The 23,670-nt window shown below is 41.2% G+C and overlaps 1 protein-coding gene across 2 annotated transcripts; it reads left to right on the forward strand.

Annotated features, from left to right (window-relative positions):
- Positions 1-2,887: 2,887 nt before the first annotated feature.
- On the forward strand, positions 2,888-19,281 carry LOC115590043 (CD97 antigen-like). 2 transcript variants are annotated; one of them, XM_030431302.1, is made up of 17 exons: positions 2,888-3,441; positions 7,951-8,022; positions 8,317-8,466; positions 8,548-8,682; positions 9,389-9,532; positions 9,876-9,919; positions 10,868-10,978; positions 11,075-11,228; positions 11,328-11,450; positions 11,578-11,780; positions 11,949-12,116; positions 13,594-13,788; positions 14,571-14,788; positions 14,932-15,090; positions 16,282-16,450; positions 16,629-16,730; positions 17,135-19,281. In XM_030431302.1, the coding sequence occupies exons 1-17, from the start codon at positions 3,411-3,413 to the stop codon at positions 17,174-17,176; spliced, it is 2,220 nt and encodes a 739-aa protein (XP_030287162.1). In that variant the 5' UTR covers positions 2,888-3,410; the 3' UTR covers positions 17,177-19,281. The 2 variants fall into 2 exon arrangements, with proteins under 2 accessions (XP_030287162.1, XP_030287169.1); XM_030431309.1 differs by having other exon boundaries at positions 11,331-11,450.
- Positions 19,282-23,670: the final 4,389 nt, after the last annotated feature.

Below are 23,670 nucleotides of genomic sequence, written 5' to 3' on the forward strand. Positions count from 1 at the left end.
GTCACAATGGGCGGACGTCCATTAAATACATGTGGGATTAACGTTTACTGGCTGCCAACTTTGAGCGCATGCACACACTCACACACACCGACTGGGTGTTTCCATATGGAAACACTGAAGCGTATAAGGGTACAGTTACAGATGGAAGTTCAGCTGCTTTTAGCTCGCTTAGACGGGGATGCAAACAAACTAATGACAGTTCGATGCATGACCCGCCTACACACACATACACACACATTCACACACACACACACACACACACACACACACACACACACACACACACACACACACACACACACAAACAGCACTTGCACCATGGCATCATTAGCAAGCTGCATCTGCTTTTATTTAGTCGTTTGTTTACTAGAGATGCTGAGGGGGACATGAACTTTCTCTCATCCTCTTCCTGCCTACATGTGTGGCTGGTCTGTCTGTCTCCATGCGTCTGCTCATCTGTCTCTGAGTGTCTGGTCCTCGGATTGAGCGAAAACGATGAAAAGCGATGTCAGAGAGTCAAGATGATGCTTAAGAAAATCCAAGACAGAGAGGGACGATGAGAGACTGATGGGAGGAAAAGAGGTCACATCAGCAAGCTTTTTTCTCACTGAGGACGAGCTGTGGGAGGCTGAGAATACAAAAAAAAAAAGCTTGTGCTGGAACTTGCTGACGCTCTGTGCAACAGCTACAGTGTTGTGCAATCTTTTTGGATAAACAGAGAGGTGTTGACCAGTTGCTTCCTCGTCACCACCACTGCTTGCAACATGTGCAGATAACGTGTAATTTTCTATCTATCTAAGGGTCACTCGCTAGTTAAAGATATCTGATAGAAGATGTTTTTGTAGGTAACCATGACAACTACTAATATCGCAAGCATGACTCTAAATGTAGCTACATGAAGATGAACTTTGTTCTTGCTCCATTTTGAAAAAAGTCCCCCTTCATATCTGTATTTGCATCTTTGTTTTTGTGCCTTCCTGCATCAGAAGTAGAGCAACATTAAGCTGACTGCTTGCTGCACCCCTCACGGCTTACCAGGCCTGTCAAGCTTTAGAACAAAATGGAAAAAGTTAGCATAAAAATACATTTCGTTGAGGGTTTATTTGCATGTAGCGCGAGCGAAACGTGACACCTCTCTGCGATTGTGGACAGCTGGATTGATTGATTTGTGTAGACATGCCATTATGTTAGCATCATGTTACTCCTCATCCCTGAAGCCATTTCTTTCGCAATGTGAAAAGTAAAAACATTGAACTGGGAAACTGGCTAGGACTTAGTTAGCAAGCAAGTTTTTAGGTTTCAAAGAGTCTGTTGTTGGTGGCCGACTTCTGTGTCAGTCCAGCAAAGGCTATACTAGAAATGTCTTTACTCTCCTGCTAAATGCAATGAAAACATTCATAATTTCCAGTCACCAGTCTTAATTTTCTCTGGATTACTGAATTACAGGTCACTGTTTATGTTAGCTAGAAATTAGCTTACATTTGCTAGCTTTACACAGTTACATCAGCCAATGTTTGCATCTGTTTGAATTTGAGTAACTGAGCGGAGCTAAAAATGAAATGTAGTTTTCCTTAGCTGACAGGTTGGCGGTTAGCAGAGTTACAGCACTGCTTTTGGTTTCCCATTCTGGCTGTTTCTTTATTTAGCATGTCACTGAGCCTACATGAACCATCGACCGGTCAGGATCATAGATTTATATATGGAAGAAGAACAACAAAGTAGTTAAGAAGAAAGATGGTGCCTATTCAATCCACTGAGAATTGCTCAACTAGCACATGCCTCAAAAATGTTTTCTAGCTTCCGGGTTTACTTTCCTGGTTGTGTTCGAGAAACCTAAAAAAGAAGGGAGGGTCATTTGGTCACTGAGTCTCACTTTGGTGCATGACTGTGGTAACAGTTGAATTGAACTCTATGAAAGACGCATGAAGAAAACATACGAAAATGCAACATATCAACGTCGTGGGACTTATAGTGAGGAAAGGAAAGCAGGTTAAACACAGATGTTTTGCTGCAATACCACAAGAGGCGACTGGGCAAAATTGGAAGATTGAAAACGTTAGCTTAATAAGCCTGCTAGCTACAGCCGATGAAGTCATTTCAGCCAACAAAATGAACAGTTGAACAACGAGAGGCCTGTTTTTTTGTGCAGATGTTTGTTGCAAAAGTTACAAAAAATTTCATGTGGTAAACCTGCCAGTGTTATCGGTGTAAACCGGCGCTAGAGCGATGTAGCACCAGTGACTGAGGGGGACGGGCAGTAATGCTCGAGGCTGCGGTTGAGATTTCTTTTTGTAGCACTCACCAAACCAATGGAACCAAACGCTAACCAAAGCGTCCGCACATATTTTCTACTACTACTATTTAGCTTCCTGGAATGGTTTTCTGGCCTACTTGTTGTCTCATCATGAAACCGTTGCTTTAGAGATGTAATATGTTTCCATATGTGTGGATTGGATTGGAGCTCAGAGCTTTGTGTCTGTAGACGATAAAGCTCCTTTTCATAGTGTTGTGTGACTACCCCATTTTTCTCTAAACCACGTTGTTGTGCTCTTGGAGAGGATTTCACTTGAATAGCAGCGACCCTGCGTCCGTCTGCAGCCTGTTTGCTTGCTGTCCGGGGGGTTGAGAAAACGCAGAAGGTCTCTCACTGGAACTGGGTGAAGGGCTGAACATTTGGGGGGGAACGGAGGAAAAGTAGGAGGAGATGGAGAATTGGAACGGATATAAGATTACTTACTGGCAAATCTCAAGTACGGCAGCAGCTGTTTAGACTGAGTGTTACTCATTTCCCCCCCCCCCTCTCTTTTTCTGTCTCTCATGAGTGTTGTGAATAGCTCCTGAAATAGAGCCCACTGGAGCGTAAAGGGAAATGTGAAAGACAGAGGGCGGTTTGTGCAGGCAATGTGATACGGTGCCTGTGAGAAATGTGTTCACATGCAAAGATATAGTACAGTGAAAGAAAAGACCAAGAAACACAGACAGAGACAAGAGGGAGAAGAGAGAGAGAGAGAGAGCGAGAGAGAGAGAGAGCGGTAGAGAGACAGAGAGAGCGGTAGAGAGAAAGAGAGAGAGAGAGGGTGGGGTATCGGGGAGAGCCAGGCTGCTCAGAGAGAGGAAGAAAGCTGGTGAAGGTTCACTGTTATTTTTCCTGCCACACAGAATTACCTTCCACAGAAAGGACTCATCTTTTTTTTATCTTCTTTTATTTTTTCCTCGCTGTTCACTTTCTGTTCTTTCTTTTTGTACTTTGTGGATTTTCTGGACCTTGGACTTAAGGGAAGACTGAAAAAAAAACCTTCTTTTGAACCTTGTGACGGGATCTAAGCCTTCCCTTACAGGACATCAACCAGATTTACATTAAGATCTGATTAAGTCATCAGCTGCTCGAGAATATTTGGTTTGCCTTTGACATGGGGCCCGGGAAGGAGCTACTTACTCTTGGTAAGTCTATCAATGAGAGCACAGTGTGTGTGTGTGTGTGTGTGTGTGTGTGTGTGTGTGTGTGTGTGTGTGTGTGTGTATGTGTGTGTGTGTGTGACTGGGTGTGTACGTAAAGGTTAAAGAAAAGTAAAGAAGAAACAAAAAGTAAAAGGAAATTCAGCCATGTTGTAACAACTCAGATGATGAACTTTCAGTCATACGCATAACTTTTAAATCACATGCGGCAGGTAGAGAGAAAATACGATATAACCTCTGATATGGCAGATGTTACCATGGTCACAGCTTCTATATTTGATGGCAGGGCCGGCTACAATTTTTAGACTCTTAATTCTAGCTGGAATGGGCCACATCAGTAATGTTAACCCTGTGCTGCCCTCCAGCTGTGTTTGACTGAGCTGATGTTAGGATGGGTCAGAGTGGCTGCTGTGTGGTAAAAACCTCTGCCACCGGACTGACGCTGCAGGACTGACCCGCTCAGTCTGAGCTGCTCCTCAAGCTATCAGAGTGAAATAAACCTGAGCCAGACCTAACCAGTGAGTCAGCACAGGAAGAATCTAAAAGCCACAAACCTTGTGTATGGTGATATCTGTGGTAATACAATCATGTCAGGCGGATTTCAGAGCCCGCCACATATACAGATATTAATAACATGGGCTACAGTGTAATATCTTGTACCCATAGTCTTCTTTATTCCATCTTTGTGCAGATGTCATGTCATCATTACTCTTTATGTTAACCATGTCGTTACTATGTAGGACATACGTGTCACATCCAGAAACTAAAACCTTTTTTGACCATATGTGAGTGGATTGTAACATGAAGTGTAAAATGAGACAGAGAACAACGAAGCTAAAGTTAGTTTAGTTTTGGAGTCCGCTAACATTTAAACTTATGACCACCCTTTAAAGGTCTAATATGTAAGAAAAAGTTGAAACATTAAAAAAAATCACTGAAATGATCTATAGAATGTGAAGAAATAACATTTTGATGCCCATGATATCTTCTGAATTTAGCATGCTAACCAGCGAGCCCCATCCTATCCCCGTCCACACCTCCTATTCGGAAGCCTACCTATGTTCCCCGGGTTCTGTGTTCCCCGGTTTGTTCATCGACCGGCAACAGCGGGGAACATAGGACCCTTTTTTAAAAAAAACGGTCCGTTCCCCGCTTTTCCTTAACGGGTCCAATAATATTAAGGGATTATTTTTTCCACCATAATTTCCATAACTGCTGCATTGTGCGACATAGGTCTATGCCTTCGATGATTTAATTTAATTTAATTTAATTTCGTTAGGCCTATAATATCGCCAGTTTATTTTGAAAAGTGTTCGGGACAATATCCATATGCTGGAGTGTGTACAGTACAATTATGTGGGCGCCACAGTCTAGTCAAAACTGCGTAGAGGGTCCGCCTCCTGTTCTGGCATTTTTCATGTTTTAAGACTAATAAACCCTTACCCTAACCCTTTGGGTGAACAGCGGGGAACATAGGACCCTTTTTTAAAAAAAGGGTCCCATCTTCCTCGGTTCCATACAAAGCGGGGAACATAGGGATGATCCCCTCCTATTCTAGTACTGTAAACACCAGCGCTCCCATGGTGTTTGAGCTCCCAGTCCGGACCACTAGTTGCACTGCTAACCTAGCTAATAAGCTAACAGCGGCTCTAGTTAGCAGCAATGTTTGTTTTGACTAGAATTCAACAGGTGTCCAATTCTTACATATTGCACCTTTAATATGTTGTTAGTTGAAACACGATATGTGGTTCTCAACAGTGCTCACCTTTGGACCCGCATTGCATGATGGCCATTAAATCCAACCTATTTTTATGGAATTCAAACAAAGCACATGTATTTTTTAATATTCATTTGGACCTCATATACAACTCATAATAAACTGAGTTTGAACCTCACAACTGCAAGCTGAAGATAACGCGTTAATGTCATAATAAGGTCATAACTGTGTGTACACACAAAGTAAGTGGGGCTCACAAATTGCGGCGTTTCCACTTAACAGTCGTTTGTGGAAGCGAAAGAGATTAACTCCTGACGCGGTGATGGTAGACAGAGCTACTCTCAGATCATGCTCAGTGTCAAACCTCTACCTCTGCTTTGACTTGAGCTGGACCAAAGTACAAAAGCCAGTTTAAGACAAATATCACACTACAGGTAATATTATATGCAACCTGTATAAACTGTGTAGGTATAATGTTACCTGAAATCTACTGTGATCAAATCACACACCAACGTGAAAGAACTCCTCTCACGTTAGTCATTCATTCACTCATAGTGACAAACCCAAGAATTATGACCTGACACGGTGGTTTCCCTCAGCTTCACAGAGCATGCTGGCTTGTTTTCAGATCTTATTTTTTGTTTTTCTGGCCCACAGTGTTATGGTTTTGTTTCCAGCAGTAGTAGGCAGCTGTTTTCATCCACTACACTCCTATAAACCCACTGACTGCATGCTTAATAAATGACACAAAGACAGAGCTAGTGACGAGCTTGACAATGTAGTGGAACATTAAGCAGCTAAAGAGTCAAATATTCCCCTCAGAAGTTGACAGAGACAAAAAGCTGACCCTAACCTTTTCTAGAAGGAGAGTGAATACTCAGCTTTATGAAAGCGATACTTTGTTAATGTTATATCTACAACTTGTTGTTCGCCCCACTTGGCCAAGATAAGACAAAAAAGGAATCAAGCAATATAGGCTCTTGTTAAACTGTACATTTTTGGCCTTTAACAGTTGGAAGGTAAGCACACTTTGAGAATGCAAGAGGAGCTATTGTGTTGATAATAAAAAATAAATTGTCAGAAGTCCAAAATAGTTCAACACATACTGAAAAGTTTGCCTGTTTTGGAGATAACACAATAACACAATAACAGACGCTATTGATCTCATGAGAGGAGCTATTCCATGATTTATGAGCTTAAACACAGCACTGTGTCCAATGATTTTGTTTTTTTACTCTATAGAAGAGCCAGAACAGCTGCTTTTGCTCTACACCTTTGATCATATGCTATAAGAAGGTCAAACACAAACTCTGGCGCCTTTGAGCGCGTCTGCCGTTTGTTTTATTAGTAATCAATCAAAATCTTCATTGTAATTTAGTGTGTTTACTGAGCACCACCGAATTAAAGCAAAAAAAAAGCAAAAAAAGAAGAAATTTCAGTACTGTTTTTTTAAAGGTCAGTAGCAAACTTTCCCTTCATGTTGTTGAACTGTACTCATGTTATTAAGCCGCATTTATGAGTCAGTCTGGTGTTTGATAGAGGTAAAATAAGGCCCATACTTTATAAGTTATTGCAGTTGTTTTCACATGCATTTGCACATATCTGTCTGCGAGGCACACAAATAGAAACCAAACTGTATACAAATTTTATATATATATTATATAACTTCCACTTTCTGTCTGGCCCAAATTTAATGCAACAGGACGAGAAACAGACGCACAAAATATGCAACTTACCGTAACAGATAAGACATACAGAGAGGATAGTTTATGTGACAGACAACTATTCTCATTCACCGCCATGCATACTGGTGAATGAAAGTCAGCTGCGACCTGAGCACAGTGTCCCCCTTTGTATATTTTATGGCTTTGTTTCTGTCTGCAGTGACTAAGTCATAAAGCCAGACTCAGTCACACTATCTCACTGACAAACTCGGCCCGGCTATAGTGGTGTTACTATGGGAGCTCCAGCTTCGCCACAGATCAACAGAGGACTCATTGTGAGTCAGGGAGGGAGACACACAGGGAGAAGTGGGATATTTTTCTACTTATGCCATGTGAAGAGGGGGGGCGCTGTTCTCTGCCTTACCAACGACACATCAGTCAAGAATTGTGACCGACACGTGTCTGTTGCGCTGGTGGGTGCCATAAAAAAAGGTGCGCTAGTCTTCGCTCTCAGAGGAAAAGGGGAAGGCCGTTGCAAGGGAAGTGTGAGAGGGAAAGACAGTGAGTCATGTACCCATGTTACCCAGATGGACACACCACAAACACACACACACACACATGTACACCATGACAATGACAATTCTAAAATGCTAAGCAGGTGTACTACTGCCATCACCATCTTAATTTAGCATTTAAGCATGTTAACATTTGCTCAGTAGCTGCACACACACACCGTACACCAACTAGTTACTGCACTGAAGGAGGCAAATGTGGTCAGCTTGAAGTCAGAGCAGTTACAGTAATGCTAGTGGCACTTTGTGCAAGGCCAGGTGATATGTTGTAATTTTAACAGCAGCACAGTCGCCCGCTGGAGCAAAAAGGAAAATGGGGCAAGGTTACAATAAGGATTTAATTTTTTCTCCAATGGTCACTAGAGGAGTGGTTCTTTCAGCACCTGGGCATTTCAGAGGCCCGTTCTGGGAGAAATCATGAAATTTCCTGTAAAAGCCTGACTGGCTGAATAAAGCTTTTTTGCATTATTGTGTCTTCCTTGTTATTGTAAGATGTGAACTGTGAATTGAAACTAAGTGGCCTCTCTCTCTCCTCCCACAGGCTTGCTGTACATGGCGGGGATTTGTTTCTCATGTCAACTGGGCTTCAACAAAATAGGCTCCAAATGTTTTGGTAATAATCTGCCATCACCTTGGATTTAAACCAATCCTCCACTGTCTTGCTTCTGTTCTCCACCAATACCTTATTCTAGCTTCTTCTTAGAAAACTGTACTGTTCCCATCATACAATTCTGTACCTCTTACTGGAGTTGATCACCAAAAACTTCCCGTTTTGATGACATTCCTCTTCTTTTTTCCATTTTAGGCATTTAAGCACTGTCCAGACTGCATCACAGTAAAACAAACATGTATTTTTTTTTTAGGTGTGTCACTAAGATTGTATTGTCTTTACTATTCACCCCTTCAGATGTGAACGAGTGCGAGTACATCACAGAGAGTTGTGGGAACAACGCGGAGTGCTTCAATACGAATGGCAGCTATTACTGTCAGTGCAAGCATGGGTTCAAAAACCACAAAGAGACGGTCAACTTCACAGCAGCAAATGGACAATGCCTAGGTGTGTGTGTGTATGTGTGTTTGTGTGTGACCAGTGTCTTGATCAAATGGTCTGACTCATCTCCATTTGCTCTTCTGTCAGATGACAATGAGTGCCTCGATTCTGTCAACATCTGCGGTCTCGGCGGTAATTGCTCCAACCGGATCGGGAGCTATGAGTGCATCTGCCAATTTGGGTACACCAACCGCGCCAACAACAGCCGTGAACCCTGCATCGGTGAGTTTTTTGTTCACTGAGTGGTTCAAAAAAAGACAAACTGTACTCTGTTCTGCCTATTGACACTAACGAAGTCGCTCATCAATCCAAAACACCAGCCTCTGTGTTAAAAGGCATCAGCACCATTAATACGGCCAAGAAATCAAGTTCAAACGTTACAGCGAGCTGAACAGCCAAGAGATTGTAGTAGTATTTTCATCATTTCCTTGAGCTGCTTATTGAGGAATAGAAACAACAACCCTAGTTGTTTACAGGGATAAGGGCATGTTTTTCATGTTCAAATTAAGCTCTGTATAATTATCAAACAAATCAGGGAGCTCACTGTGTAGAACAAGGGATGTTTCCAAAATTAAAACTGCCTGTCGTGAGCTGATCTCAAAAAGGTCACACATGCTTCTCGTTCATTATGATCCAACTGCCGTGACTCCCTTTACTTTGACCTTAACAACAAAGCCATCTCCTTTCTCCCACTATTTCAAATTGCAGCTTTTAACCAACCTTGGCAAGGCAGCAGCCCGTGCCACTGGTTTCCGGGAAAGAGATCTGTCTCTAAGATTGTTTTAGCAACAAAGTGAGACTCACACGGCCGTGCCCGTGGTTACACTGCGGAGATGTTTGTTCCGTTTGCGACGCCTGCTACATTCAGATTTGTCTCAGTTTCTGACATCATTGCCCCTTTGTGTCTCTGCTGTCTCTCCTTACACAGACATAAATGAATGCAATGAAGCTGAAAGGAATGGCGAAGACCTCTGTGGAGCAGGAGGAACTTGTAAAAACATTGCCGGGAGTTACCGATGCAGGTGTCCAAAAGGGTACACTAATTATGGCAACAACAGGACCCGATGCTCAAGTGAGTGTACGCACGCACATGCAGATGTCTTCATAGTAGCTGCTATGGCCCTTCTAAAATACAACACTTCTTTGACCTCTGAATCCTACGCTGTGTGGTGTCGCTGTCTGTATCCTCTGGGCCCCCAGTTTTCTTTTGATCCTCCTCCTCCTCACTTTACTCTCTGTGTTGAGTCATCTGATTCCAGATAATCTGTGGTGTAGATCGCACAAGATATGGAGATGAGTTTCTGTTTAGTGCTGCAAGACAGATTTGATCACACTCCATTGCTCGCAATGAATGGTAAAGTCAAATCAGACCAAACTTGTGAGATAAGAGTAATGTTTCTTTCCGCTCTATCTAGAGCTTGCCTGTGACAGCTTCAATGCCGACAGCGGGCCTGCACCGGTAAGCTGCATGTTTAAACGCTATATTATATTATGACCACAATTCTACATACTGCAACAATTAGAAATAAATTAGAGGCAAATTATTTGAGAGGCACAGTCCCTCCCCTTTTGGTGCACTACCATGGGACCTTATTTCAGTATTTCATCTGCATTGTAGTCAAATTATATTTTGATCCCATTTAAATCGTGCAGTAAATTACACATAGAATCTTTCACACTTAAAAAGGTGGTTTTGCAACTTAAGAGAGTCCCCACTCGTCCTAACACTGTGAAAGTACCACAATCTGAAAATATCTAATAAGAAATCCTAGAGTTCGAACGCTTCAAGAGCAAGTTCAAAATTCACGGTGCAATATCCAACAACTTTGGTTGTAAACATTCAAAAATCAACATTAGAATGTGAAGATATAACAATCTTGACATTACCTTGTCTATATATTGTTGCAGGGATATCTACTGAAGTTAGCATGCTAGCCAGCTAGCCCTGTCCCGCCCCTGTCCAAAGCTCCTGTGTTAGCATCGTAAACACAAAAGTTCCCCCGATGCTCTAAGCGCTCAGTAAGGAAAATTCGCAACTGAACGCTATAGTTGGCAGCAGTTAGTGGTTACGCTGGTAATTTGCTGCCCCCAGGTGGCCAATTCTTTATATTGCACCTTTCAGTTCAAAATTCGAAAAAACTTCCTCTAATTCGCAAAAAGGTTTGCACCCTTGCTTGACTCTGATTTGCAAATCACAGGTAACGTTGTTTGAAGAAAGCCGAATGAACTTTGCCTCTCTATAGCTGGTTTGTTATTGCACTTGTCCGTGCTAGGAGCGCAGGGTCAAGTGTCTTTTGTTAAAGAAGATTTTCAGCTCGTTTCCTTTATTTATTGCTCTGTAGGGTTTAGTTTATGTGAACTTCATTATATGGCAAACTAAATAGTCTCATTATTCTCTGTCTCTAAGTCACTTGGAGGCCTGGCAGACATTTTGGTCATGATGAGAAACAGCTGTTTGGCTCTGTCTAACCCCAGCCCCAGTGGTGAAGTGAAAGCTGATGGCGAGGCACTACTGGAGGTCAGAGCAGCAGATACAAAATCACAAACACACCCATTATAACACTTGCAACACACATACAGTATTCTCATTTCCCCCTCTTGTTTCCTGCAACAGAAACTTTTCACAGCGACCGTGGCCATCCTGACCCCTGGTCACCTGGACAGCAGTGAAGACGTGAGCGAACTGCTCGGCACAGTGGAGAACGCCATCATGCTCATTGGTCCGCAGCTCAAACACAACCGCACCAAGATAGACACCACAGAGACAGGTAACAGCGTCCATAAGCTCAGCTGCCATTCCAATACAGTGAAAATAAATAAATAAATTGAGCTGAACTGTGTCATTTCAAATGAGTTATCTGTTCAAGTAGATGCAGAGATCGCAGTGCAGAGAGGACAGACTCGACCCACTGGACAAATACATCTGACCAATGAGAACGCTGCACTCGACACCGACTGGACAACAGCGGCTGGGACGGGATCATACCCTGGTAAACTTCTCTTCTCTTCTCTTCTCTTCTCTTCTCTTCTCTTCTCTTCTCTTCTCTTCTGACAAATGAGCCACAATGTTCATATATATCAAATACTTTTCATGTCTGTTATTATTGTCCTTTACAGGTTTTGCCATGGCTGCATTGTTGAGCTACAAGAACCTTGAGATTTCTGTTAACCAATCCTTCGAGGAGCTCATAGGACGTGAAAACGATACAGCGGTCCCCTCCTCCTTACACGTCACCTCTAAAGTCGTGTCTGTTGTGGTCTCTAACCCATCCACTCAGAACTTGAGCAGCCCTATCAAGTTTACCCTCAGACATCTTCAGGTAGTCCAACTCCTCCTGGTGTTTTCATTGAGGTCTTACTTCTGCCACTGTCGTATCTCTTTCGACACGTCCTCATAAATAAATAAAAGAACGAGGGGAGTATCGGATTATGGATATGTATGAAACCTAAGGCCTGATTTTGACATAATGGTTTTATGTTGATCATAGGACAGAAAGGAGTCTCCTGAGGTGAAGTATATCTGTGCGTACTGGAGTGAGAGAGGGACCTGGTCCACAGATGGTTGCTATCATCAGTGCTCCAACGCCACACACACTGTGTGCACCAGTGAACATCTGAGCAGCTTTGCTGTGCTCATGGCACTCTACCCCATGAAGGTAAGACACACACACACACACACACACACACATACACACACTATAAAAGCAAAAGTATGTTAATCTGACAAAGGCATTTAGTGTTGGAATGTTGTACTTCTTTAAAGTGAGCATGGAACCCTGCTAAGAGAAACGCTTTTTGGATCATTTTTAAAATTAAAACTACTTTTTATGGTGGAGTGCTGAGGATATGGCACTAAAACTTAGTTTACCTTACTTTATTATCGTTATATTACAGTAATTAATCCAATTTAGCCACAAACAGAACCACAACCTTGCTGCCATGCATCCTGCAAACAGGGGAACCCACACAGATTTTGAAAGTCGTGGGGTGGCCATCAAACGGCACCACCTCATTTGCTACTATATCATTGATTTTCACCTTTCAGTTTTATTGTATATAATTTTTCAATTTAATTTATGATGTCACCTTTCATGACAATGCTATTGTTACCACAATCTCACCGTTTCATCCAGTCATGTACCTGTAGGCCCGGGCTAGCGAGCACGACAGCTCCTACCAAATTCAGCCAGATTTCTGTTACGCATGGCAACAACTACGCTAATATTTTAGTATGTTAACCTACTAGAGGTTGTTGTATAGGTAAAACACTGTACACAGACAAAGTAACTTAGCCTTTGTGGGTTTTAAGTCTTAACATGATCATGCTAGGCTACCCAGGGTTGGTCTGTGAACATATAACAAAAGAGCAGAGTCCATGTTAGCATCGTTAGCTTTCTCTTGTCGCAGAGACATTTCCAGCTGTGTTTTTCTCTGAGGAAAATATTTAGAATCAAAACACTACTGAGAAAACTCTAAATTAAACTCTATAATTATAACCAACTAATGTTAGCTGCTGCTGTTAGTACTGCCTCTTCAGTTTGATGCTGAGCACACCAAACTCACAATCTAGCTTATCTTATTATTAGCCAGCGTGGTAGGTAGCATGTGCAGCCTTGTTAAGATAAACAAAAACCTTTTTAACCTGTATTTAGTTTTTACAGCAGCAAATAATTGATAATTGAAAGTTCATATAAATATAACATTTATATTTTCTTCACAATGTATTAATTGAATTATTAGTTTCTTATTTAGGCTATGTGCTGATTTAATATTAAACACTTTGATAGTCCAGACTCCACAGGCATACTGGTGTGCTTCAGATTGGCACCAAACAATATTCTTAAACTTACAATAAGTCAAATGACAGAGTGCAATGTGAAAGGTTTCACTCATTGTGATGAACCCACAGAGAAAATATAATTATATAATATATCAGTGTTGTTATTGCTTGTTTGTGCTGCCCCCAAGAAGCCAAAATAATAGTCTTGCTTATTTCTTTACCAGACAAAGTGTGGTGGACAATAAATGTGCTTTTCTCTCTCCCTCCCTTGTCACCTGTCAGTGTAAAGCTGTAAATGATGACTTTATAACTCCGATTAAACGCCTCAGGACTTGTCGTGTCTCCTCTTCTAGCACACCTTTGGCCTCAAATTGGTGAGCATGATAGGGCTGATCATCTCCCTGCTGTGTCTCATCTTGTGCATCCTGACGTTCAAGTTCTGCCGCTCCATACAAGGGACACGCACCACCATCCACCTCCACCTCTGCATCTGTCTCTTCCTGGCCGACCTGGTCTTTCTCGCTGGTATTTCACAAACAACCCCTAAGGTATGTTTGTGCAAGAAAATAGTAACTTCAGTTACATGGAGTGCAATAGTCTGACTACTGACCTACCCTTTAGTAAGAAAATAATTAAGGCTAAGATGTTTACAATGGCTTGAAGTCATCCACTTATCCTGCTTAGTTAAACAGTGAAGGGAATCTTCCGGCGATATTATTCAGCCCATTAATATGTTATTAGCACCCTTGATGTGTACTCAAGCCTGCACACCAGCTCCAAACATTGTGTGCTAATGCTAACTTAGCAGTTAAAGTCAGGATTTTGGCTATAAAAGGGTGAAACGAACGTCTTTTCAAATCGATTTGAGGGTTCCAGAGACTTGGATTATGCTGGGCGAGCCCTATGGAGCCATTTTATGTGTTTTTCAATTGATGTCAAACGTTTTAAAAGTTGTTTAGGTGAATGCTGCAACACTGTTTTGCTGTGAAAGTCCATAAAATGTTTTCTGAAAAACTTCAGTTGACTGGTGATAATAGATAATGGCTGTATTTTAATCTTTGGGTGAACTTCACCTTAGAGTTGTATTATTCTTTTGTACTAAGAATTTGAATGCAGGACTTTGATTTATGGAAGTTCTTCTTTCACCACCTCTATCATCTTAATCTAATCAATCTGACTTTGATGCAATAATCTAATTATAACAACCAAAAATGATAGTGTCTCCTTCAAACTTTTATCTAAATCCCATCACTGCTGTAATTGCGGTGACATTTGCCCACTCCTTCCTCTCTGATCTTTTCTGTCTTCATGTTGTTATATTAAATGACAGGGCGGCTGCAGGTTTGTGGCAGCATTGCTCCATTACTTCTTCCTGGGAGTGTTTACCTGGATGCTGTTGGAGGGGGTGCAGCTGTACCGTATGGTGGTCCTGGTGTTCAATGCCACCATCCGGCCCCTCTACTTATTCCTCACTGGTTATGGGACACCGCTTGCCATCCTCATTATATCTGGCATCATTAGGCCGCAGGGATACGGCACAGACGAGCAGTAAGTGTTACAGAATGTATGTGTTTGCATTCTCGATGTGTGATCGCGGTTACATCACTGGTTTACACAGAGCGGCTGTTATCTATCTCCGTGACGTCAAGAAAATCCCGTCATGCACATGTGTTTTCTTTCTTCCTCACCAGCTGCTGGCTGTCCCTGGAACACGGCCTCATCTGGAGTTTCTTCGGCCCGGTGTGCCTCATCATCATCATCAACGTCTTCTTTTTCATCGTCACCGTCTGGAGGCTCGCCCAGAAGTTCACCAGCCTCAACCCAGACTTCTCCAAGCTACACAAAATCAAGTCAGTCTGCGTGTCTGTGTGTTTGCGTGTGGCTTTTTTTGTTTTTTGCGTTTCTGCTCCCGCTCTTGTAAACTTGGAAGTGATGTGACCCAAACGTTTTCCACTGCACAAGCAAGCACTGCGTTAAGCCTAAATTGGTCAAAGGGGGACAGCTTTGGGAACTGAAAATTGGACGGAAAGAATGTGAGAGTTTTGTGGGGGAGAATGGAGAGAATGTTTTCATAGTACTGACTCTACTCTCTAATGGGGTGCTACTGAGGGACTCCCCCCCCCCCCAATTCCATCTATGTGCTCTCATTTTTTACTCCACTCAGTCACTGTATTTGGAGACAAAGCTGTCTAAATATGTGCAGCTGCAAAACACATCTAAGCCTCAATAACAAAAAAAGAGAAAAGTATCCATCCTTGGATATACTGCTTCATCAATCAGTGAAGTTCAGTTCAGTTCAGTGAATTTGGAATGTGAACGCACTATGTCGATATGGAGGGAGTCGTTTCTTAGTTAAACTTAGTTTAGTTAAACTGTTGGCTGGAGAAATCGATATCGCATCCACATTTCAGGATTAATCTTGGAAGCAGTGGCGGAGACAGGATGTCTGAGGGGCATGGCGCCGGATGTATGCGGATGGGAACAAGCGTCGAGAAAATCTGGATAAATTTATAGCGAGCGTGAAGGGCACCCTAGAAGGCATTTTATAATTTTTTTGGCACTGGAAGGGCACCCCAGAGGGCACTTTATCAATGTTTATCTAACACAGAGACATTCAAAAGGGCCCTTTTGTGGCGCAACTGTATCTTGATGTTAATTATATTGTGAATTATTCATGGGAATAAGAGGGATGCATCACCAAATGGAACAAAGGGCCCATTCAGAGCACATTGCTGGAAACGGTCTCTAAAATCTGAAAGGATTTTTTTTCCTGTTATATCTGTCAGTTGCCTCTGGCTTTCCTTCTTCCACCAACTTTATTAGACAGTAAACTGTTGAGAAAATGTCTCTGTTCTGTAGCTGCATTGCTGAGGACTCGTCCTCTTTCTCTTTTCCTTTTTACTCTTCTGGGGTTTTCCAGATACTGCAGTGGTAACTGAGTCATCCGCGTGATTGCCCTCATGTTAATCTTTACTTTCATTCTCTATCTGTTGCCCTTTTCTCTGATCCCCCACCATCCACCACCCCATTTCCGTCTGCAGAGCTTTCACAGTGACAGCTATCGCCCAGATGTGTATACTCGGTCTGATGTGGGTGTTTGGAGCCTTCATGTTCGAAGAGGGCCCCGTCGCGGTGGTGTATATCTTCACTATCCTCAACAGCCTTCAGGGAGCGCTGGTCTTCATCATGCACTGCTTGCTGTCTAAACAGGCAAGATACAGTAGAGCTGTGTGTGTGTGTGTGTGTGTGTGTGTGTGTGTGCAGCATGAGGCTAAGATGAACAAAACAGAAATAATGATAAAAAATGTATGAACAAGTGAAAGACAAAAACCTCAGTCCGCATTGGAATCTGTTTTTTTTTCCTCTAATGTTCTGCTGCCCTCTGCAGGTGAGAGAGGAGTACGCCCACTTCCTCTCATGTATCTGCACACCACAGAAGAAGAGATACTCAGACTTCAGCAGTACCAATCCCTCCAGTAGTCAGTCACAAGTAAGTATAAAGTGAGCTCACTCTGAGTAACAAACAGGAGCACTCTAAGTGCTGCGCTACATTTAAATAAATAAATGACATAAGTTTCCTAAAAAGAACGCTAGATAACATCCTGCAGGCAACTTTAGGCCAGTGCATAACGCCGTACCCTGCCACTGACACTGAGAACTACTTATTTTGTATCATGCATACTTTTACATGGTACATTGTGTTTGTAATGCTTAATTGTTACAAAAAGTCAGTAGAACTTTGACTGTCACACTTTTACCTACTTTTACGTAACAACATATTTTTAACATTAATTGCTTTTACAGAAACAAAATCATGCCTCCTCCACATCTGCAAATACATGACATACGTAGTCTTACATCGTTTCTGACCATGTGCCCTTTGTGTTCATTCAGGGTTCACGCAGTGGACAGCACACCGGAGAATCCCAGATATGAGGCGCTCTATCTTTTTATTCCACCCCAAAGCCAGACTATCACACTGATCTGGGCTAAGTTAGGCCTGACTTTAAAGGTTTGGATCGCTTCAAATACAAATTCAGTCATTATTTACTCACCTTGCAGTCAACTGAATCTGATTCTAGTTTTCTTGTGCCATTACACCCCCTCCCCTCAAGATAACTTGTAAAACATGTTACTTATATACAAAATTATGTAAATCTTCTTTCGGGAATGTCTCAAAAACAAAAAAAAATGTAACAAAAAGAACCTAAGAAATAAACATCTACACATCTACAGCGTTAAACAGTGGTTACAAAAATGTACCACTCAGCTGTGAAGGGTAACGCAGTAAATAGTACAGAACCGCTGCCTTAAACAGACATCTAATAAGTTAACTCTCAGGCCTTTCACACCCAAATGAAGTTAGTGGAACCAAATAAATTACAAATCAAAAACCATAAATACAAATTCTCTGATATGTGGTCTCATCTGACCATTGCAATTGCAAGATGGGCCAGAAAGTCTAAAATTTGACCTCTAAAAATGTGCTTATTTTCCTCTGTAATAATGTTCCACAGTGCTTTGATGGGTGATCAAGTTGTATTGATGATGACTGAATTTTGATTTTTGTGTGAACTGATTCTCTAACTGTGTGTTTAGCAGCAGACACAAGGTAGCCAACTTATAAAATTGCACATTCAGGACGTGAAAGTGAAGATATTTCAGTAGCTTATCATCCAAAACATACCACAATCATAAAATAAGCTGTATTACCTTTGGAGAGAATAAAAGTGATAATGATAAAAGCTATTTATTTTAAGTGCAGACTATAAAGTCTACATTGTGTGGACTACAAGAAAATATGAGTGATGCTCTTAATGTTTAAAGCACGAGCAAACAGTTTGCGCTGTATTTTATATAAATGTTTGATGTAAAAATAAGGGTGGGTGTGCTTTTCCTAATAGGACCCTTTGCAGAGAGTATTTGTTTCCATGTTGTAATGGCAAAGACCTGACTGACTCTGTCAAGTGACTGATGATGCAAATGGCCCGTGAAGTGCCTCTGAGGTTCACATCACATTCCTGCGACTCCCCTGTGGGCTCATGCAAGGATTTTACATCGTTTCTTATTTGGTTTTAAACAAAATAAGTGATATTTTTAATCACTTGTGGCTTTTTAAAAATAATTTATCTTGGTTTGCAATTGAGCTTTGCCTTTTGTCACTGGTGTATTATATTTTTGCTTGAAGTGATCTACCAAGAAAACAAATCCAGCAATTCACAGAAACAGACCCACCCTTTCTGATAAGCCTGCAGCTTCCTGCAATCAAACTGTGTTTATGGAACAAGATTCCATTTTGTTATCATGTTTTCTTATTATAGCTGTTCACCACCACATGTTGTTTGTGACTGAAAGGCATCACAAGCCTGAAATGAGAGCTTGTTTTGGGGATTTATACAGACCTTTGTCTGAGTTTGTTCATTTTATTGCACTTTTTCCTTGATGAAAATGATAATCCAGCACATCTTCACTCACACAGTGCATGGGAGAATCTAGAAGACTTGATAAGCAGCCTCACGTACAAACCTGAACAGTTTACTTGTTGTAATAAAGCTATCATTTATATATTTTTATATAAATTTTATTCTATCTATTTTATAGAAATTGATCAGCTCGTGTCAAAGATATTGATCTTCCAAGCTAAAAAAGATAGAGACCTCTTGAACTTCAAATCAATCATTTTATGGGATTGGTTTTGTCTTATGCTGTTTGTTTATATTTAAATTGCCTGATTAAGGCCACATATGTGTTGGTTTTAACACACCTAAACTGTTCTCCGGTTCTTACGTGAGACTGCACTTTCTGTGACCATTGTTACCTTTTGTTCATGCATTGTGAAATGTATTTTATGTGAAAAAGCTACGTGCATTACGCAGCATTTTGTGAATGTAAGAATCGTATTGTTAGAATATATTATAGATGTTGTAGTTTGAGGGTATATGAACTTATTTTTCTACTTTGATTTGTTGTACGTTGTTCGGTACTGTTTTCTTTAAAGAATATGCAACACAAATTTTATTAAAGCTTCAACTTCTTAAAAACAAGTGTGTGGTTTATTAACAGTCTGATGGATAGATAGATAGATAGATAGATGGATAGATAGATAGATAGATTGATAGATTGATAGATAGATAGATAGATAGATAGATAGATAGATAGATAGATAGAGCTGGTTGTGTCTGGTGAGTCACAATGAGTCTTCCTTCAGAATACAAGCGTAAGATTTGCCACTAGGTTGTGAAATTGCAAAAACTCACTCACTCACTCTTGACCTTGATGCCATAGCAATGATAAAAATGACGATCCCTTCAACAAAAGCATCACTTAGTGCTGAGTGGTGGTGGGGAAAGGAATATTTTTTAATGGTACTCAACATTTTAGTGCAATGCGATAAGAGGCATCACTTTAGTAACAGTACCGTACTTTAAAGTCACTATTCCGCCTGGCAAATCAAAAGGTCATATTTCACGCTGTCTTTTAAAAGCCCCCCACATTTATGGATTTATTGCTTTTGTGCCACTGTAAGAAACATGGTAACCATTTCTTGATTCCAGCTTTCACTGATGTAAAACTCTGCTGCTTCTCTCAATGCTCTGAAAACTGCATATTCTTAGGTTTCAGACTACTGGTGGGACAAAAAACTTTCAGCTCTGTCATTTTTCACAACTTTCTGTCATTTTATCGATAAAATGATCAAGTAATTAACTTATTTTAACATTTTTTTATTGTAATGGGTGGTTAAAATGAAATGAAAAATATTTGCATCGTCACACATTCTGTCATTTGTGTTGAGTGGGTGCCATTTTAAGAATTTTACACACGCATAATTTTTATGAATGTCATATGGAGGGCATCTTTACAGATTATACTTTACATACATTATACATAGTACTGCATCACAATACAACTGATAAATATTACTGATACTGTGTTGATGTAAATGAATCACAAATTCCTCCATATTAAGCTGAAGGAACTAGTTTGAAATGCTACCTAGACCTAATTTGCATAATAAAATGTACAATTGTTCGAGACCTTCCACAGACGGATGTTTCATGAGGAGGACAGGTCATGGATATATGAAATCCATAATTTACTACGAATCAATGAGCAACCATGACTCTATTGCCAGAGACCACCATGTGGATGACTTCAAGGTGTCACTGACCACCTGGTAAGCAACAGAATCACCAGTGACGACCTCAGTTACACTAGTATTACAACAATTGAGACTCCTGCTACTCAGATAGCACGTGAGGTGGTGAGTGACTTCAAACTTTATGCTTATTAATCATTTCTGGTGCTCAAGACAAACCTGAGCTGTCTGGTTTTTTTTTAGTCCCTGGTCGAGGTTTTTGAGAAGGTTCCCTGTTTTAAGAAGTATTTCTAACTTTTGTTCATAGGAATCGTCACACACATGCTTATGCAGCTAAGAGTGGAGCTGCACTTACTCAGACAGCGTACGGATACGTTTGTGCAAAGGATGCACACAATACCCAAGTTTGCCTTATAATCACATGGTAAGTCATCTTATCATCCATCATCCATCTGTGTCATGATGAGTCATACATGTGTGTGGAGCGTGTTTGGAGGCTGTCCTCCCTTGACCACACCCTTCCCCTCAGGTGCCCTGGTGGTTCAGTGGGCAACAATAGAGAGGAAGGTTCAGTGGGGCAGATTGCCTGTTCTAGACTGTCCTTTGGTGTTCACAGTGGCACCGATCCCACTAAGCTCCCTCTCTATTAGTGCCCAGCAGACCACCTGTACACCTGAAGGGTGGGGGAGTGGACACGGTGGGGCACTCGTCGTTTGCACAAGTCACACTGATCTCCTTCTCTGTTGGAGAACAGGACTTGGCTGCGACATGGGTCCAACTGATGTCCCTCCATGTTGTTGTCCAGGCTTATGGCCTATCTTTGGCAGCATGGTGGTGCAGTGGTCTGCACCGTTGCGTCACAGCAAGAAGCTTCTTGGTTCTTGGTTGCGGAATCTCCATCTTCTTCCCAGGCTTACCTGGGTTTCTGCCTGGTAATCCGGTTTCCCCCACCATCACAACATAAACACTTGATAAATTCTCCAGTCAGTGCCCCTGACCAAGGCACTGCCTAAGATCCTGAGCTGGACCCTGGGTGTGTACGCTGCCCACTGCTCCCTGAGGATGGGTTAATGTTAAGTAACAGTTCTTCTTCTCTTACTACTATCTTGGAAAATGGTCTGTAAATACATACGTACAGTCACTGTAGACTGAAGTGACATTGACCCTGGCAAATATGAGAAATCTGCAAACTTCATAATCTCAGTTGTCATTTTCAGGTGTAGCTGATTTACATATAATGGTTAAACATGTTAGTCCAACTAAGCTGACATTTTTGGTGTGTTTTTTTAACGTACTGTGCTCTTAGACCACTGGTACTTGTTTGTAGTGACTGTTTTCAAAAGTTTCACATAGCTGGACCTAGGGTTAGGGTTTGGTTAGAGGCAGAAACCTGACAAGTCAATTAAAATATTCATAATCCACCAGAATCCAATAATAAAAAAAAAAGTATGAAGAGAAGCTCTGGCATTGATTTTGAGTCAATGGGTCAAATGACCTTGAAGCTATTGAAAAGAACATGTCCCTATGCAAAGTGACTGGGATGGATCAGAGGTGAAATTTGACTAAGTGTCTGGGCCAAATGTGTTCATAGGTTAGTTTAACATTGTCTTTGCATCTTCTTCCGGATGTCTTACTCTATCATAAGTTCAAATTTGGTTACATTTCACTGCAGCAATGTGGAGAAATCTCACTTTTTCGAGAAAAAGGCGTGTCCCTATGCAAAGTGAATGAGGTGGATCAGAGGTGTGTCAGGGCCAAAATTGTTCCTCCAGGAGTTGCTGAGGAGCATGTTTCCAGTTGTTTCGGGTCCACTGGTACCTATTTGTAGTGACACTTTTTTAAAAGTTTTTATATAGTTGGACCTAGGGTTAGGGTTTGGTTAGAGGCAGTAAACTAACAAGTCAAAGAATAAGGGATAGACTTAATATATTCATGAAAAATCCAAATTCCACCAAAATCCAATAAAACAAGTTAGTTCATCATTGTCTTTGCATCTTTTTTCTGAGGTCTTACTCTATCACAGGTTCAAATTTGGTAACATTTCACTGCAGCAATGTGGAGAAACCTCACCTTAAAATCACCTCCAAAATGAAAGTCTATTTACCATTTCCTGACCTTTGACCTTGTGTCAGGTCCAAAATTGTTCCTCCAGGAGGTGTTAAGGAGCATGTTTCGGGCTGTTTTGAGTCCACTGATACCTATTTGTAGTAACGCTTTTTCCGAAAGTTTCACATAGCTGGACGTAGGGTTAGGGTTGGGTTCGAGGTAGACCTGCAAAGTGACTGGGATGGATCAGAGGTGAAATTTGATGAAAAATTTTTATTTTTCCTCAAAGATATTAATGAAAAATCTAAATTCCACTAAAATACCAATAAAAACAGGTGTGTCTCATCCAACAAGTATGGGAAGACATTTATGCATTGAATACTACGGTGGTTAAAGCAGCCTAGTGCATTATTGGGATGGAGCTTCCTACAGTGGACACTGTTTATGCTGCCAGGCTGAAGAAAAAGCAAACAGCATCTGTAAGGACTGTACACACCCCAGACACTACCTATTCAAACCACTGCCTTCAGACAGATGGTTCAGAACAATAAAATCCACCACCTACAGGCTGAGATACAGCTTCTACCCCAGAGCTGTGACCTCTATCCACCCCCTATAGTGAACAGTCCCACTCACAGAAACAGCAACAGCGGTTGACAAACTTGCCTTATACCACCTCCACTGTTTTGCACAATTACACTGTTAAAGCTGCTACCTCTGTCTTTACTGTATACAGTGTAAATATATATTGTATACGTATATTTTTACTATTTATTTTATTTGGTATACTTTCCTTTTCTTACTTTGCACCATTTGTTTCTACTGACCTGAAGAAAAAGCTATTCACAATTTCATTGTACATGTGTATAGTGACAATTAAGGCATATTCTATTCTATTCTATTCTATTCTATTCTATTCTATGTTTTCATGAAAAGTGACTTTCCTCTAAAATATTTATGAAAAAAGGCAGGTTTAAAAACAGGTGTGTTTCATTCAACCAGTACAGGAAGACATTTCTGCACCGATTTTGAGTCAGTGGGTCAAATGACCTGGAAGCTATTGAAAAAAATCAGCTGAAGTGTTTTCATATGTGCTTTGCTAAATGTACAGTAGTGCTGTTCCACTTCAACGTATCTTCTGTGTTTACCGTCACTGTTATTGCAACTGCCAAGGGACTGCAGTTGAAAATTAGCCAGGCTGGCTATACTGGCACATTTACAGAGATGCTATCAGTAGGCGTTGTCCCTCTAACTGTAAACTGTAAAAATCGAATGAAACAAAACAATC

The sequence above is a fragment of the Sparus aurata genome, chromosome 1 (assembly GCF_900880675.1).
Source record: "Sparus aurata chromosome 1, fSpaAur1.1, whole genome shotgun sequence".
NCBI lineage: Eukaryota > Metazoa > Chordata > Actinopteri > Spariformes > Sparidae > Sparus > Sparus aurata.

Excerpts from the sequence above, each read along its gene's own strand:
- LOC115590043 (XM_030431302.1), top strand. The coding sequence starts at position 3,411 with ATGGGGCCCGGGAAGGAGCTACTTACTCTTG. Across the intron at positions 8,683-9,388 it reads CAGCCGTGAACCCTGCATCG|ACATAAATGAATGCAATGAA; the intron begins GTGAGTTTTTTG and ends CTCCTTACACAG. Across the intron at positions 16,731-17,134 it reads CCTCCAGTAGTCAGTCACAA|GGTTCACGCAGTGGACAGCA; the intron begins GTAAGTATAAAG and ends GTGTTCATTCAG.